This window comes from Oncorhynchus masou, chromosome 17 (assembly GCF_036934945.1).
Source record: "Oncorhynchus masou masou isolate Uvic2021 chromosome 17, UVic_Omas_1.1, whole genome shotgun sequence".
NCBI lineage: Eukaryota > Metazoa > Chordata > Actinopteri > Salmoniformes > Salmonidae > Oncorhynchus > Oncorhynchus masou.
The window spans coordinates 35,250,663-35,265,488 of record NC_088228.1 but is presented as its reverse complement, the minus strand read 5'-3'; the positions used below and the strand labels follow the sequence as shown (position 1 = coordinate 35,265,488).

Genomic DNA, 14,826 nt, shown 5'->3' with positions numbered 1-14,826 from the left:
TGTAACTCTTTGTTGTTGTATGTGTCGAACTGCTTTGCTTCATCTTGGCCAGGTCGCAGTTGCAAATGAGAACTTGTTCTCAACTAGCCTCCCTGGTTAAATAAAGGTGAAATAAAAAATGTAATTAAATAAAAAACACACTGAGAAGCACCCAAGTTATCCCTGTCAAGCACATTGTTTTTCTCTGCTTGTCTGTATTATAGGGACATCAGGCAAATCACTGCTCTGCTTGGTAAACAAATACATCAAATACACAAATATAAAATATCTACATTTACACCTTTCCCATGACTACTACCCATGACAGTCCTACAGACTGATGCAGTGCAAGGGAATCCTTTTTAATAATACTTTTTTATTGAGTTTGTCAATGAAACTTAAATAAGAAATTCTATGAAAATACAGTAAGTCAAGTAAGTAAAAAAAACAAGTAGGTGAATATTGTTCAATAGCCACATTATTCAGTAAATCAATATATTACATGATATCTATAATGCATTACCCCACCTATTAGGGTTCAGCACCCTAGCCTCAGGGCAATTCATATGATTTGGGACATTTCTTTGTGTCCCTCCATTCAGTATGATCTGATCTGTTATGTAACGTAACATTACATATCATACTAAATGGAGGTACACACATTTTTGTAAAATGTCCTACTTATGGCTCTGATTTCAGGTTGGGTACAGAGGCTCAGTTGATCGCATCAACTGTTTAATACATAAGGCAGTGGACACCAACCCTGGTCCTGGGGAGCTAACAATGTGTTTTAACTCATCACTCACTGATCAATACCTTAATTAGCTGAATCAAGTGTATTAGAGCTGGTGGTGCTACAGTAGCCTAGTGATTGAGTAGGAAGTCAGTGGTGTTGGTTAGGAAGGAGCTCCGTATCTGCGTGGTTGAGATTGCATTTGCGATAGTGTAGTCAGAGGCTGTGGTTGTAGTCATAGTTGTGGTCATGGTTGTGGTTGGTTTGGGGGTCTGAGTCGGCGTACTCTGGCCTGAGTCGGAGCTTCCCCACCAGGGTTGACAGGGCCTCCACCCACCCAGCCACTGAGAAGACAGATGGGGGTGATATCTCTGTGTCCACCACCGCCAGCAGAGAACGAGATCTCTCTGAGAGAGTGCGAAAGAGAGAGGTGAGCCGTATAGTCAGATAGTAAGGTGTGTGTGCACGCATAGGTCTGTGTTTGTGTGTGTCTGTGTGTCTGTGTGTGTGTGTGTATTTTCACACTAACCTCTATCCTTGCTGAAGTCTCCCTCCTGGCTGACATGGCTGTGTGGGTCAGGCAGCAGACTGGGAGAGAGGAGGAGAGAGAAAGAGAGAAGCAGCACCTATAGAGAAAAAGAGAGGGAGGGAGAGCATGAACTGCTGCTCGACCCATTCTATTTATATAGTGTTCAACTGTGGATCTAAGTATTCAATCACAAGGCCTGAGTATTCAATCACAGACATGGTAACAGCCCAGCAACCACCGCAGTGACCTATTTCTTATGTGATCCTGCTCTTTGTGTATATTCCATACCAGGATGCAGGTCGCTTTCTGGGCAGTCTTACTGGAGCCATTAGGTAGAAGAATGTGTAGCCTGGCCAGCTGCTCCAACAGAGAACTGCAGTACCACACACAGAGAGGATTCAGTACATGAAGAGACATGAGAGAGGATAATGAGCTGTATAGTCAAATAGAGATGATTCAAAGCATTCCATTCAAGACAGGAAAGAAGGAAGGAGATTGTAGGGGAGGAAGGAAAGAAGGAGAGAGTAGAGGCGAAGGGGAAGAAGAGAAGAGGAAGGAAGGAGGAAGGGTTAAGGGGAGGAGCCTTGAACAGGTCTCCTTGTAAACAAGCTGTTTAATGCCTTACGTGTTGGTTTCCTCCAGTTGGTGGACTTTCCTCTGAAGCGCCAGGTTGTGTTTACTACAGGCATCCATCCTGCCAGGGCAGAGAGAGACACTCCATCAGTTCACAAACCTTTTATGCATTACAATACCGCAATCAACGAGCTGTATAAGGCCATAATCAAACAAGACAATGCTAACCCAGAAGCGGCGCCTCTAATAGCCCGAGGACTTTAATGCAGGAAAACTTACATCCGTTTAACCTAATTTCTACCAGCATGTCATGTGCAACCAACGGGGAAAAAACTTTAGACCACCTTAACTCCATGAGCTCTCCCATGGCCTCTATTTGGCAAATCCGACCGTAATTGTATCCCCCTGATTCCTGCGTACACGCGAAAAATCAAACAGGAAGTACCAGTGACTCGCTCAATATGGAAGTGGTCAGATGACGCAAATGCTAAGCTACAGGACTGTTTTACTAGCACAGACTGGAATATGTTCCGGGATTCATCCGATGGCATTGAGGAGTTTACCACATCAGTCACCAGCTTCATCAATATGTGCATCGATGGCATCGTCCCCACAGTGACCGTAAGTACATTGCCCAACCAGAAGCCATGGACAACAGGTAACGTCCGCACTGAGCTAAAGGCTAGAGCTGCCGCTTTCAAGGAGCATGACACTATTCTGGACGCTTATAAGAAATCCCGCTATGCCCTCCTGCAAACCATCAAACAGGCAAAGCGTCAATACAGGACTAAGATTGAATCTTACTACTGGCTCTGATGCTCGTCGGATGTGGCAGGGCTGGCAAATTATTACGGATTACAAAGGGAAACCCAGCCACGAGCTACCCAGTAACGCAAGCCTACCAGACGAGCTAAATGCCTTCTATGCTCGCTTCGAGGGAAGCAAAACTGAACCATGAATGAACCATCCAGACAACTGTGTGATCACGCTCTCCGTATTCAATGTGAGTAAGACCTTTAAACGGGTCAACATTCACAAGGCCGCAGGGTCAGACGGATTACCAAGACGCGTACTCAGAGCATGCGCTGACCAACTGACAAGTGTCTTCACTGACATTTTCAAACTCTCCCTGACCGAGTCTGTAATACCTACAATTTTCAAGCAGACCACCATAGTCCCTGTGCCAAAGAATGCCAAGGTAACCTGCCTAAATGACTACCGCCCTGTAGCACTCACGTCTGTAGCCATGAAGTGCTTTAAAAGGCTGGTCATGGCTCACATCAACACAATCATCCCAGAAACCCTAGACCCACTACAATTTGGATACCCCAACAGATCCACAGATGACCCAATCTCTATTGCACTCCACACTGCCCTTTTCCACCTGGACAAAAGTGACACCTACGTAAGAATGCTGTTCGTTGACTACAGATCAGCGTTCAACACCATAGTGCCCTCAAAGCACATCACTAAGCTAAGGACCTTTGTACTAAACACCTCCCTCTGCAACTGGATCCTGGACTTCCTGACGTGCCGCCCCCAGGTGATAAGGGTAGGCAACAACACATCTGCCATGCTGATAAAAAACACGGGGGCCCATCGAGTGTGTGCTTAGTCCCCTCCTGTACTCGCTGTTCACCCATGACTACGTGGCCTCACACGACTCCAACAACATCATTACATTTGCCGACAACACAATGGTGGTAGGCCTGATCACCGACATCGATGAGACAGCCTACAGGGAGGAGGTCAGAGACCTGGCAGTGTGGTGCCAGGACAACAACCTCTTCCTCAACGTGAGCAAGACAAAGAGGCTGATCTTGGACTACAGGAAAAGGAGGGCCGAGCATGCCCCCATTCACATCAAGGGGGCTGTAGTGGAGCAGGTCGAGAGCTTCAAGTTCCTTGGTGTACACATCACCAACAAACTATCATGGTCCATCGCACCAAGACAGTCGTGAAGATGGCACAACAACTCCTATTCCCCCTCAGGAGACTGAAAAGAGCTGGTATGGGTCCTCAGATCCTCAAAAAGTTCTACAGCTGCACCTTTGAGAGCATCCTGGTTGCATCACCACTTGGTATGGCAACTGCTCATCATCTGACTGCAAGGTGCTACAGAGGGTAGTGTGTACGGCCCAGTACATCACTGGGGACAAGCCATCCATCCATGCCATCCAGGACCTCTACACCAGGCGGTGTCAGAGAAAGGCCCTAAAAATGGTCAAAGACTCCAGCCAGTCATAGACTGTTCTCTCTGCTACCTCACGGCAAGCGGTACCGGAGCGCCAAGTCTAGGTCCAAAAGGCTCCTTATAACAGGTTCTACCCCAAAGCCATAAGACTGCTTAACAATGACCCCTTTTTTACGGTGCTGCTACTCGCTGTTTATTATCTATGCTAGTCATTTTACCCCTACTTACTCTATGCTAGTCATTTTACCCCTACATACATGTACATATTAACCTCAATTACCTCGACTAACCTGTACCCTCTCACATTGACACAGTATCGGTACGCCCTGTATATAGCCTCGTTATTGTTATTTTCTTGTGTTACTTTTATTTACTTATTTTATTAAATTCTTCTTTATTTTATTAGCACATATTTTCTTACTTAGAAAATTCTGTATTGTTGATTAAGCACTTGTAAGTAAGCATTTCACGGTAAAGTCTACTCCTGTTGTATTTGGTGGATGTGATAAATAACATTTGATTGGATAATTACTGGTGCATTGGACCACCAACTGGGCTACATTGCTTTTGGTCCATACCTGCCCTCCAGACCATCTACGTACTCCCTCTTCTTCTTCCTGCTCTCCTGGGCCGACTGCTTGTTGCGGATCTTCCTGCGGATCTTCTTCAGGACCCTCTCCTCGTACTGATCCAGAAGAACATAGTCAGACAGCAGAGAGAGTGAGCGAATGAAGACAGAGATGATTAGAGTTGGTTAAAGTGAAAGAGTACAAACGTTTTTTTAAAGTTAAATTGTAACAAACAGGGATGGTTGGCTGGCCAGGTGGACATTAGGGCCTGTGGTAGCCTACCTTAGTAAAGGGCAGTTGGCTGGGCAGGTGGACACCCTCTTTAGCCAGCAGCTTCTTCTCGTCCTCGTTAAGGACCACCTCCTGCAGGGAATTCTGGGAGTCACAGGAGAATAGGAAGACACAACGATTACTGTCTGACAACATCCCGAAAATGATGTGCACGCATTGCAGGGGTAGAATTACCTGTGTTGTTATGATTACGAACGGTCAGATTACGAACGGTTGTTTCAGCTAGTTGAATCTTGTTCTTGATACCATGTCTTGTTTTGAGGTGTTTTGACTTATACCATGTATATGATAATTTGGCTCATAATTGATACATACAGTTGAAGTCGGAAGTTTACATACACTTAGGTTGGATTCATTAAAACAAAATTTTCAACCACTCCATACATTTCTTGTTAACAATCTATAGTTTTGGCAAGTCGGTTAGGACATCTACTTTGTCCATGACACAGATCATTTTTACAACAATTGTTTACAGACAGATTATTTCACTTATAATTCAATGTATCACTATTCCAGTGGGTACAAAGTTTGCATACACTAAGTTGACTGTGCCTTTAAACAGCTTGGAAAATACCAGAAATGGATTTAGAAGCTTCAGCCATCATACCGCTCAGGAAGGAGACGCGTTCTGTCTACTCGAGATGAACGTACTTTGGTGCAAAAAGTGCTAATCAATCCCAGAACAACAGCAAAGGATCTTGTGGGGATGCTGGAGGTAACAGGTACAAACGTATCTATATCCACAGTAAAACAAGTCCAATATCGACATAACCTGAAAGGCCGCTCAGCAAGGAAGAAGCCACTGCTCCAAAACCGCCAGAAAAAGCCAGACTACGGTTTGCAACTGCACATGGGGACAAAGATCATACTTTTTGGAGAAATGTCCTCTGGTCTGATGAAACAAAAATAGAACTATTTGGCCATAATGACCATCGTTATGTTTGGAGGAAAAAGGGGGAGGCTTGCAACCCGAAGAACACCATCCCAACCCGTGAAGCACAGTGTCACGCACTGACCTTAGAGAGCCTTTTTATGTCTCTATTTGGTTTGGTCAGGGTGTGATTTGGGTGGGCATTCTATGTTCTGTTTTCTATGTTTTTGTATGTTTTGGCCGAGTTCTCAATCAGGGACAGCTGTCTATCATTGTCTCTGATTGGGATTCATACTTAGGCAGCCTTCTCCCTTCTGTCATTGTGGGAAGTTGTCTTTGTTAGGGGCACTATAGCCCTTGTAAGCTTCACGGTCGTTTTTGTTATTTCTTGTTTTGTTGTTGTATGCTCACCACGCTGCACCTTGGTCTTCCTTGAATGACGGGCGTGACACACGGGGGAGGCAACATCATGTTGTGGGGGTGCTTTGCTGCAGGAGGGACTGGTGCACTTCACAAAATAGATGGCATCATGAGGCAGGAAAATGATGTGGATATATTGAAGCAACATCTCAAGACATCAGACAGGAAGTTAAGTCTTGGTCGCAAATGGGTCTTCCAAATGGACAATGACCCCAAGCATACTTCCAAAGTTGTGGCAAAATGACTTAAGGACAACAAAGTCAAGGTATTGGAGTGGCCATCACAAAGCCCTGACCTCAATCCTATAGAACATTTGTGGGCAGAACTGAAAAGGCATGTGCGATCTGACGGAAACATGGATCACCTGGAGGCCTACAAACCTGACTCAGTTACACCAGCTCTGTCAGGAGGAATGGGCCAAAATTATGTGGGAAGCATGTGGAAGGCTACCCGAAATGTTTGACCCAAGTTAAACAATTTACAGGCAATGCTACCAAATACTAATTGAGTGTATGTAAACTTCTGACCCACTGGGAATGTGATGAAAGAAATAAAAGCAAAATAAATCATTCTCTCTACTATTATTCTGACATTTCACATTCTTAAAATAAAGTGGTGATCTTACCTGACCTAAGACAGGGAATTTGTTTGTAGAATTTAATGTCAGGAATTGAAAAATTCCAGACTGAAAAACTTCAGACTTCAACTGTGGCTAACTACCAACTGTAACGACGTATTAGAGACAAGAAGTGCTTATTGTCCAAATGTATTTATGTTTTTAATAAACATTTGAAGATGAAATATAGTTTACATGTTATCAATAATACATGTTATCAATAATCTAAACCAACCCCGTCTGTTTTGCCCCCCGAAGATGCGCACACATCGGTTTTGTCACTCAAAACCTATACTGTGTTTGTCCTATTTTCTGCCGATCTCTGTCTGTGTGTCTGTTTGTCTGTGTCAATCTGGGTCTCTCTGTCTCTCGCCTCCTCCCCTAGAACCTAGACCTACAGCTCCAGTTTTGAACAGTTCTGAATGGATTTCGTACCGTAGATGAAAGCAATATGGCGTGGCCTCCACTCCCATGTACCTCTGACTCACCGTCTCTCTTATTCCAGACAGTAGCAGGTCCTTGACAGTGAGATGGTAACCAGAGGGCAGCTGGGAGTTGTGGGTATCCCCATTGCTCTCTTGGAAGAGGCCAGACTCCCATCCATCTGAGAAGACAGAGAGACGTAGGACCAGATTTACTGAGGGCTCAAAACAGTTACAAGATTGTGTTCTATTTTATTCTATTCCATTCCATTATTCTATTTACTAACGTTACTGTGTGTCGGGGAAATCTGTAATATTAGGTCAAATCCAATGGCTCTCCCACAGGCACCAACAGCTAGCTCTGATCTACTTAACACCCAACTTGTTAAGAAGGCCTGAGCGGTGGGAGACATTATCACGGGGATGCAGTATGCCTGTCACAAGATGGTCATGAGATGGTCACATTCACCAATGAGAATGTATAGATAGTTCTGTACGACCAATGAGATGTTGTGTGTGTTGACAGTTAAAAAGAAATATACTTTTAGATCTGATTGCTGACCGTTGAAGCACGACCCTTCATCGGCTGGTGTATTATCAAACAAGTAGAGTTTTGAGAACTGTCTAAGATTCCTTGATTTGTTTTCACTCCTCTGCAAGTCTGAACTTACTGTTTGGCCATTTTGTAATTTGAGTGAACTATCCATTTCAGATTAGGGATAGGGTTAAACTTAATTTCATTCATTCATTCCGAGTGGTTAAGGTTAGGTTTAAGAGAGGGGTTCCAAAACTTTTATGCCCACGACCCCATTTTGATATCAACATTTTCTCGCCACCCCACCATGTAAACAAAGTGATGTAATCAAAAGACAATGTTCACTTTTTTTAGTTGGTGCTATAGCAGTCTATTACAAATCAGTTTGACAGTACTTTTGACAGTATTTCAATCTAAAATAAGTATGGTTTAATGTGACTGAAATGCATCAGAAAGGAAATTCAGAAGATCATCAGACAATCATTTTGTATGAGTCCAGCTCTGTAGAATGGACCAAACCTGGATTCAAATACATGTGTATTTGTGTATTTATATTTATAACAAATAAACAAATAATTTGTTTCTCTGTATTTGACTATTTTTCAAATAATGTGGCCAAATCAAATAAATGTAGGAATGTTTAAGTATTTTCAAATATTTGTTTCCAAATACATAATTTCAAATACACCTTGGACCAAACAGACCTGAGTTGAAATGCATAAAGTATTTCAATATTTGTATTTGAAAATTATATACCAACACTTGTGTATTACCAAATCACTTGTGTACCTGTTACTTCCAGCATCTTCACAAGGTCCTTTGCTGTTGTTCTGGGATTGATTTGCACTTTTCACACCAAAGTTCGTTCATCTCTAGGAGACCGAACGTGTCTCCTTCCTGAGCGATATGACAGCTGATTGGTCCAATCGTGTTTATACTTGCGTACTATTGTTTGTACAGATGAACTTGGTACCTTCAGGCGTTTGAAAATTGCTCCCAAGGATGAACTAGACTTGTGGAGGTTTACAATTTATTTTCTGAGGTCATTGCTGATTTCTTTTGATTTTTCTGTTTGAAGGTAGGCCTTGAAATACATCCACAGGTACACCTCCAATTGACTCAAATGATGTCAATTAGCTTATCAGAAGCTTCTAAAGCTATGACGTAATTTTCTGGAATTTTCCAACCTGTTTAAAGGCACAGTCAACTTAGTGTATGTAAACTTCTGACCCACTGGAATAGTGATACAGTGAATTATAAGTGAAATAATCTGTTAACAATTTTTGGAAAATTACTTGTGTCATGCACGCAGTAGATGTCCTAACCGACTTGCCAAAACTATAATTTGTTAACAAGAAATTTGTGGAGTGGTTGAAAAAGGAGTTTTAATGACTCCAACCTAAGTGTATGTAAATTTACGACTTCAACTGTCTGTGCATCTGTTCCAGAGGTGTGTATTACCTAAGTCAATGGAGACATCAGGTGCCAGGCAGTGCATTGCAGACCTGGTGAGGTTATAGTGGAGGTTAGGGAGATGGGCTTGGTCGAAGGCATGGAAGGGGGGGCTGGAGGGCGGGTTACGGCTGTCCAGGTGATCGGAGCCAGAGTTGGGATCCTCACTGATGCCACTGTCGCTGGGGGAGTAGGGCCACATGGGGGAGGTGGGGGCAGACGAAGAGTCAGTGCCACCTAACAGAGTATCCAGGAAATCATCACCGCCACCGTCTTGGCTCGGAGACTGCAGGAGGTTGTGTGTGTGTGTGTGTGTGTGTGCGTGTGTGGGTATGTGTGTGTGTGCGTGCGTGCGTGCACGGGGAGGATGAGATACATGCAGAGAGGGAAAATAAAACCAAAGACACGTCATCAAACATACAGTACACAAACAGATTACAGGTTATCTTACTATACAGAAACCTACTAAACACTCAGGAATAATGCAATCACTCACACACACACAAACATGCACGCAAACGCATACACACCCATACATCAGCCAGAGATAATACCCCTGTGTCGGGCTATTAAAGATAAAGAACTGCTATGATTGAGGTCTGACAGTTCTGGTGAAGGGAACAGGATGCCCCCTCCCCACAAGCTGTCAATGAGAGTCATATATTTAGAAATATAAATATATGTCTCTGCTGTCAATCAATAACTGTCATTGGGCAATGGGAAAAGATGATGATGGCAGATGGACAAGGTCAACATGGACCACGCAAGACCAAAAAAAGACATGGGATTGAGCATATTATCCTATTCAGATTGGTTACATTTGTGGCTGACTTTCCCTAAGTATGAATGTAAAATCTCTTTTTCTCGTCTTCCTGGCTTTTGACCCTTGCCTGAGCCTACCTGCCGTCCTGTACCTTGCCCGACCTCTGGATTACTGAACTCTGCCTCCCTTGACCTGTCGTATGCCTGCCCCGGTTACAATCAACATTGTTACTTCACACAGTCTGCACTTGGGTCTTACCTTGATACCTGATACCAGGAAATCTATGGGTCCTAGTTACTTACTGACCAGGAGAAACTCAGATATGTCACAAAATCTCTAGGGTGCTTTTACTGATGGAAAGGGCTGGAGGAGAAAGTGGAATGGTGTTGTCACTCACCTCGGATGATGTGATTTGTGGCTGGTTACCATGGCAACTGAGGGTTCCGTCTGACTGGTTGAACAGGAGATCTATAAATTCAATTCCTCCCTATAGAGGAGAAACATACTGATTGGCTACAACTCGGGACAGGAGTATTTTCTGACTATATGTTACGCCCTGATCTGTTTCACCTGGCCTTGTGCTTGTCCCCACCCCTTCCAGGTGTCGCCCATCTGCCCCACTTATCCTCTGGGTATTTATACCTGTTTTTCTGTCTGTCTGTGCCAGTTCATCTTGTTTGTCAAGCTTACCAGCGCCTGTCTTTCCCAGCCTCTCTTTTTCTTCGTCCTCCTGGTTTTTGACCGTTGCCTGCCCTGACCCTGTACCCACCCGCCTAACCACTCTGCCTGACCCTGAGCCTGCCATCCTGTACCTTTGCTCCTATCAACCCCTGCCTGCCTTGACCTGTCGTTTGCCTGCCCCTGTTGTTACAATAAACATTGTTACTTCACACAGTCTGCACTTGGGTCTTACCTTGATACCTGATAGTACGAACTGGCCATGATTGACCCAGCATTGACCCAGCTCCACAACGCCATCTCCTCCCAAGGAGCCACCATTGGTAGGCAAGAGAAGTTGATTCGCGGTCTGATGGAAGGGTTCCAGGCCGTGGCCGAACGTCACGACCTAGCCTTGGGACGCATTGCGGGAGCCATTCCGTGGGTTGCCTACTAGGCAGCCGACCACAACGGTAACCTCCCAGCCCCTCTGTAACCCGGCTGGTAGCAGCGCTGTCACCCCGATTTCCCAGGAACCCCCAATACCTTCCCCGGAGCGCTATGTTGGAGATTCCATAACCTACCAGGCCTTTCTCTCCATTGCTCCCTCATTTTCGAGCTGCAGCCTTCTTCGTTCCCCTCGGACCGCTCGAAGATAGCGTACATTATTACGCTGATGTCCGGTTGGGCACTCGCCTGGGCCACGGCGGTGTGGGAGCAACAATCCGCCGTCTGCCTCAGTCTGGAGGTATTCGTGGCGGAGGTGAGAAAGGTGTTAAAGGCTCCGGTGTCCGGGAGAGAGGCTGCCCGGAAGTTACTCCAGCTTCGGTAGGACACCCTCAGTGTAGCAGACTATGCTGTGGAGTTCCGCACTCTAGAAGCGGAGGGTACCTGGAACCCTGAAGCGCTGTTGGACACGTTCCTGCACGGATTACCGGAGGAGGTAAAAGATGAGCTGGCAGCCCAAGAACTACCAACGGATCTCGACTCACTCATTGCTTTAACCATCCGGATCGATGGTTGGCTATGGGAACGTATGAGCGAGAAGAGGTCCGATTGCGATCCCAATCACTCACTGAGGGATCCCACCTTGCAGCTGATGAACTCCGGAAGTCCCCGGCGTCTACGTCCCCGGCGTCTACGTCCCCAAGAGGATTCGAGTCTACCCAAGTCTCTCCAAGAGCCTGAAGACTGCCGATTCACCTCTTCCCGAGCCGATGCAGCTCGGCAGGGCTAGGCTGTCTCCAGCCGAATGTGCAGACTTGAGACCCAGAGTTGTCTGTATTGCAGTACTGCCGGTTATTTTGTGTCTATCTGTCCCTTCAAGAGACCTAGCTCATTCGTTGGAGTGAGTACTCTGGTGGGTCTGAAAGGTAATTGTTTTTCTCCCCTTACTCGCCCCCCCTCTCCCTGCCACCCTGCTGTGGGGCGACCAGTCCAAGTCTCTCCAGGTACTCATCGACTCAGGGACCGATGTGAGTCTCATGGACGTTACCCTGGCATCTGAGCTGGGTATCCCCACTCAACCCCTCTCCATTCCCATGGGTGTTAGAGTGCTGGATGGGCGCTCTATAGGCCGAGTCACCCACCAGACCTCCCCCAGTCAACCTACAAGTGTTGGGGAACCACAGCGAGATGATCCAATTCCTGCTGGTTGAGTCTCCGCAGGTTCCCGTGGTATTGGACCTGGCCTTCATCGCCGACTTTCACCGCCGGCACCCCAGTCAACCAGGGGTCCGCCCAGAGGGAGGGGTACTGTCACGCCCTGATCTGTCTCACCTGTCCTTGTGCTTGTCTCCACCCCTTCCAGGTGTCGCCCATCTTCCCCACTTATCCTCTAGGTATTTATACCTGTGTTTTCTGTCTGTGCCAGTTTGTCTTGTTTGTCATGCTTACTAGCGTTTGTCCTGTCAGCTCCTGTCTTTTCCCAGCCTGTCTTTTTCTTGTCTTCCTGGTGTTTGACCCTTGCCTGTCTTGACCCTGTTTCCGCCCGCCTGACCACTCTGCCTGTCCCAGACCCTGAGCCTGCCTGCCGACTATAACTGGGTCACATAGCAAAAATTACACAGGGAATCTCTTTACAGGAGCTATAGACACAGAGGAATGTGGGTGTTTGTTATAGTTGTATTTTTGTGTTTCCTGTGCTCCCTTCTTGATTGATGTAATCGTGTCACTAGCTCCTTATTGTGTACTTTCTGTTTGTTGCTTTTGTAATGCAGTGCTCCCTTGCAAAATAGACTTTGATCTCAATGTGACATTAAATAAATAGACAGGTGGACACAAAAATAACAGATCAGGGCACCTCTATAGAGGTATAAACTTGTTAACATGGATCCTGAGACCACTCAGAGTCAATGAATAATCCTGACTCTTCCTATAGATAAATATAAAGAGTAGACTACATCACTCCATAACACCAATACATATACGCAACTTTGGTTTTAGAAGTGGGGGGGGGACATAATCATTATTTTTTATTATTTTATTATTTTCCAGTCGGATAAACACTCCAAGCAGCCTATCCGACCGCTCGGTGGCGTCAGGCATGGTCCTAAAGCACACCGTAGCCTGATTTTTGGATCACATTCCAATGAGAAAGGCCGTCATTGTAAATAAGAATTTGTTCTTAACTGTCTTGCCTAGTTAAAGGTTCAATTATTTTTTTTAACTGGGCGGACAAAAATGCTATTTCAGAATGTGGGGCATGTGTCTGTATGTCATTATAGAACCCACAAATGAGTATGTTTTTTTAAATTGAAGTCTTAATATGATCACAATGCTCTATGGTGAAATAAGCTGACATTGAAAGCCACTTCAAACTATGAATGATAAAGCACACATCTAATTCAATCACCTGTCTAAGAAACACAACAACAAAAAACAGAAATCCACACAAGATAGTTTTCTTTACCTTGTTTGAGATATGGGTCATTATTCCAACTTTCCAATAAGATTGGTGCAAGAAGTTGTAAATATCCAACAGGAATGGTCAAAAGTTGTCAATAGCAACCTTGATAAATATTTCAAACTGGGATTGCAGTGAGTGTTTCCTGTAGCTAAGTATGTGCGTTTTTGTATGCGCATATGAGCCTGTTCCACGGGACAAAGTTGAAATTCCAATCATATTGAAATCTCAGCAGAATTGAGATTGTGTGTGTGTGTGTGTGTGTGTGTGTGTGTGTGTGTGTGTGTGTGTGTGTGTGTGTGTGTGTGTGTGTGTGTGTGTGTGTGTGTGTGTGTGTGTGTGTGTGTGTGTGTGTGTGAGATCCCCCCCCCCCCCACCAAACACACACACACATTTTAATTTAAATCATCAAATTTTGTTTAATCTGAACAGTTCCTAAATTCCTTTCCATGTTTCATGTTTTAGATATTTTATTAATGTAATTGACACAGGGGTACTTTTATCCATCATAGAGTACCATGTAGAATGTAGTCAAACTAGGGTGACCATTTGGGGTTTTAGTTCCATTATTTGCACATATTACATCACTTTTTTTCTGGTATATCATATGATTAATAAATAAGCGATGCATATAAATCAACACATTGTTGTGTTTAGTTAATGACAGCTATTTCTCAATTCAACAATAACCTGAGGCCTTATCAGTGTGCCTTGCTCTTATCTCTATATACGAGGGCGTCTGCCTGCCAATGTGCGTGTGTCTAAGAATTATACCTACCATAAAGAACATTGTGTCATGTTCTCTAATAATGTTTTATCATTGCATTTATCAAAGACAAAAGAGGTGTACCTTTCAGAACATGGTTTCTAAATGACTGTAGCTGGAAGTTTCCATGCAATTGTTTTACACAAATTCCCATGGATATGAAAATTGTGGGGGAGTGTATCAGAGATATCTGACCACAACATAACATCAGAATGAATGACCAAGAGAGTTATATATTTGCCTGTAATGTGACTTTTGCAGGTGGGTGTTGTCCAGAGGCCATATTCAACCGTACCATGATGAAGATATTAATGCCAGGAGTCAGGACACTTTGGTTTTTTTAATGATATACAGTCATTCAGAATGTACTCGGACCTCTTAAAATGTTCCACTTTTTGTTACATTTCAGCCTTTTTCTAAAATGGATTTAATACACATTTCCTCATCAATCTACATACCCCATATTGACGAAGTGAAAACAGGTTTTTAGACATTTTTGCACATTTATTTCAAATAAAAAACAGAAATACCTTATTTATGTAAGTACTCAG

At 44.4% G+C, this 14,826-nt stretch overlaps 1 protein-coding gene across 2 annotated transcripts; it reads right to left on the bottom strand.

Moving 5' to 3' along the window:
* Nucleotides 1-337: 337 nt before the first annotated feature.
* LOC135558933 (cyclic AMP-responsive element-binding protein 3-like protein 3-A) lies at nt 338-13,708 on the bottom strand. 2 transcript variants are annotated; one of them, XM_064993164.1, is made up of 10 exons: nt 13,516-13,707; nt 10,345-10,434; nt 9,194-9,470; nt 7,264-7,379; nt 4,860-4,952; nt 4,587-4,693; nt 1,867-1,935; nt 1,530-1,614; nt 1,242-1,338; nt 338-1,119 (listed from the first exon to the last, which is right to left on the bottom strand). In XM_064993164.1, exons 1-10 carry the CDS (start codon nt 13,534-13,536, stop codon nt 929-931), a joined length of 1,146 nt encoding a protein of 381 aa, XP_064849236.1. In that variant the 5' UTR covers nt 13,537-13,707; the 3' UTR covers nt 338-928. The 2 variants fall into 2 exon arrangements, with proteins under 2 accessions (XP_064849236.1, XP_064849237.1); XM_064993165.1 differs by lacking the exon at nt 10,345-10,434 and having other exon boundaries at nt 13,516-13,708.
* Nucleotides 13,709-14,826: the final 1,118 nt, after the last annotated feature.

Coding starts and splice junctions, on each gene's coding strand:
- LOC135558933 (XM_064993164.1), bottom strand. CDS start 13,536: ATGACCCATATCTCAAACAAG. Junction 9,471..10,344: donor CACAAATCACATCATCCGAG/GTGAGTGACAAC, acceptor AACCTCCTGCAG/TCTCCGAGCCAAGACGGTGG. Junction 4,694..4,859: donor GCCAACTGCCCTTTACTAAG/GTAGGCTACCAC, acceptor CTTCTGGATCAG/TACGAGGAGAGGGTCCTGAA.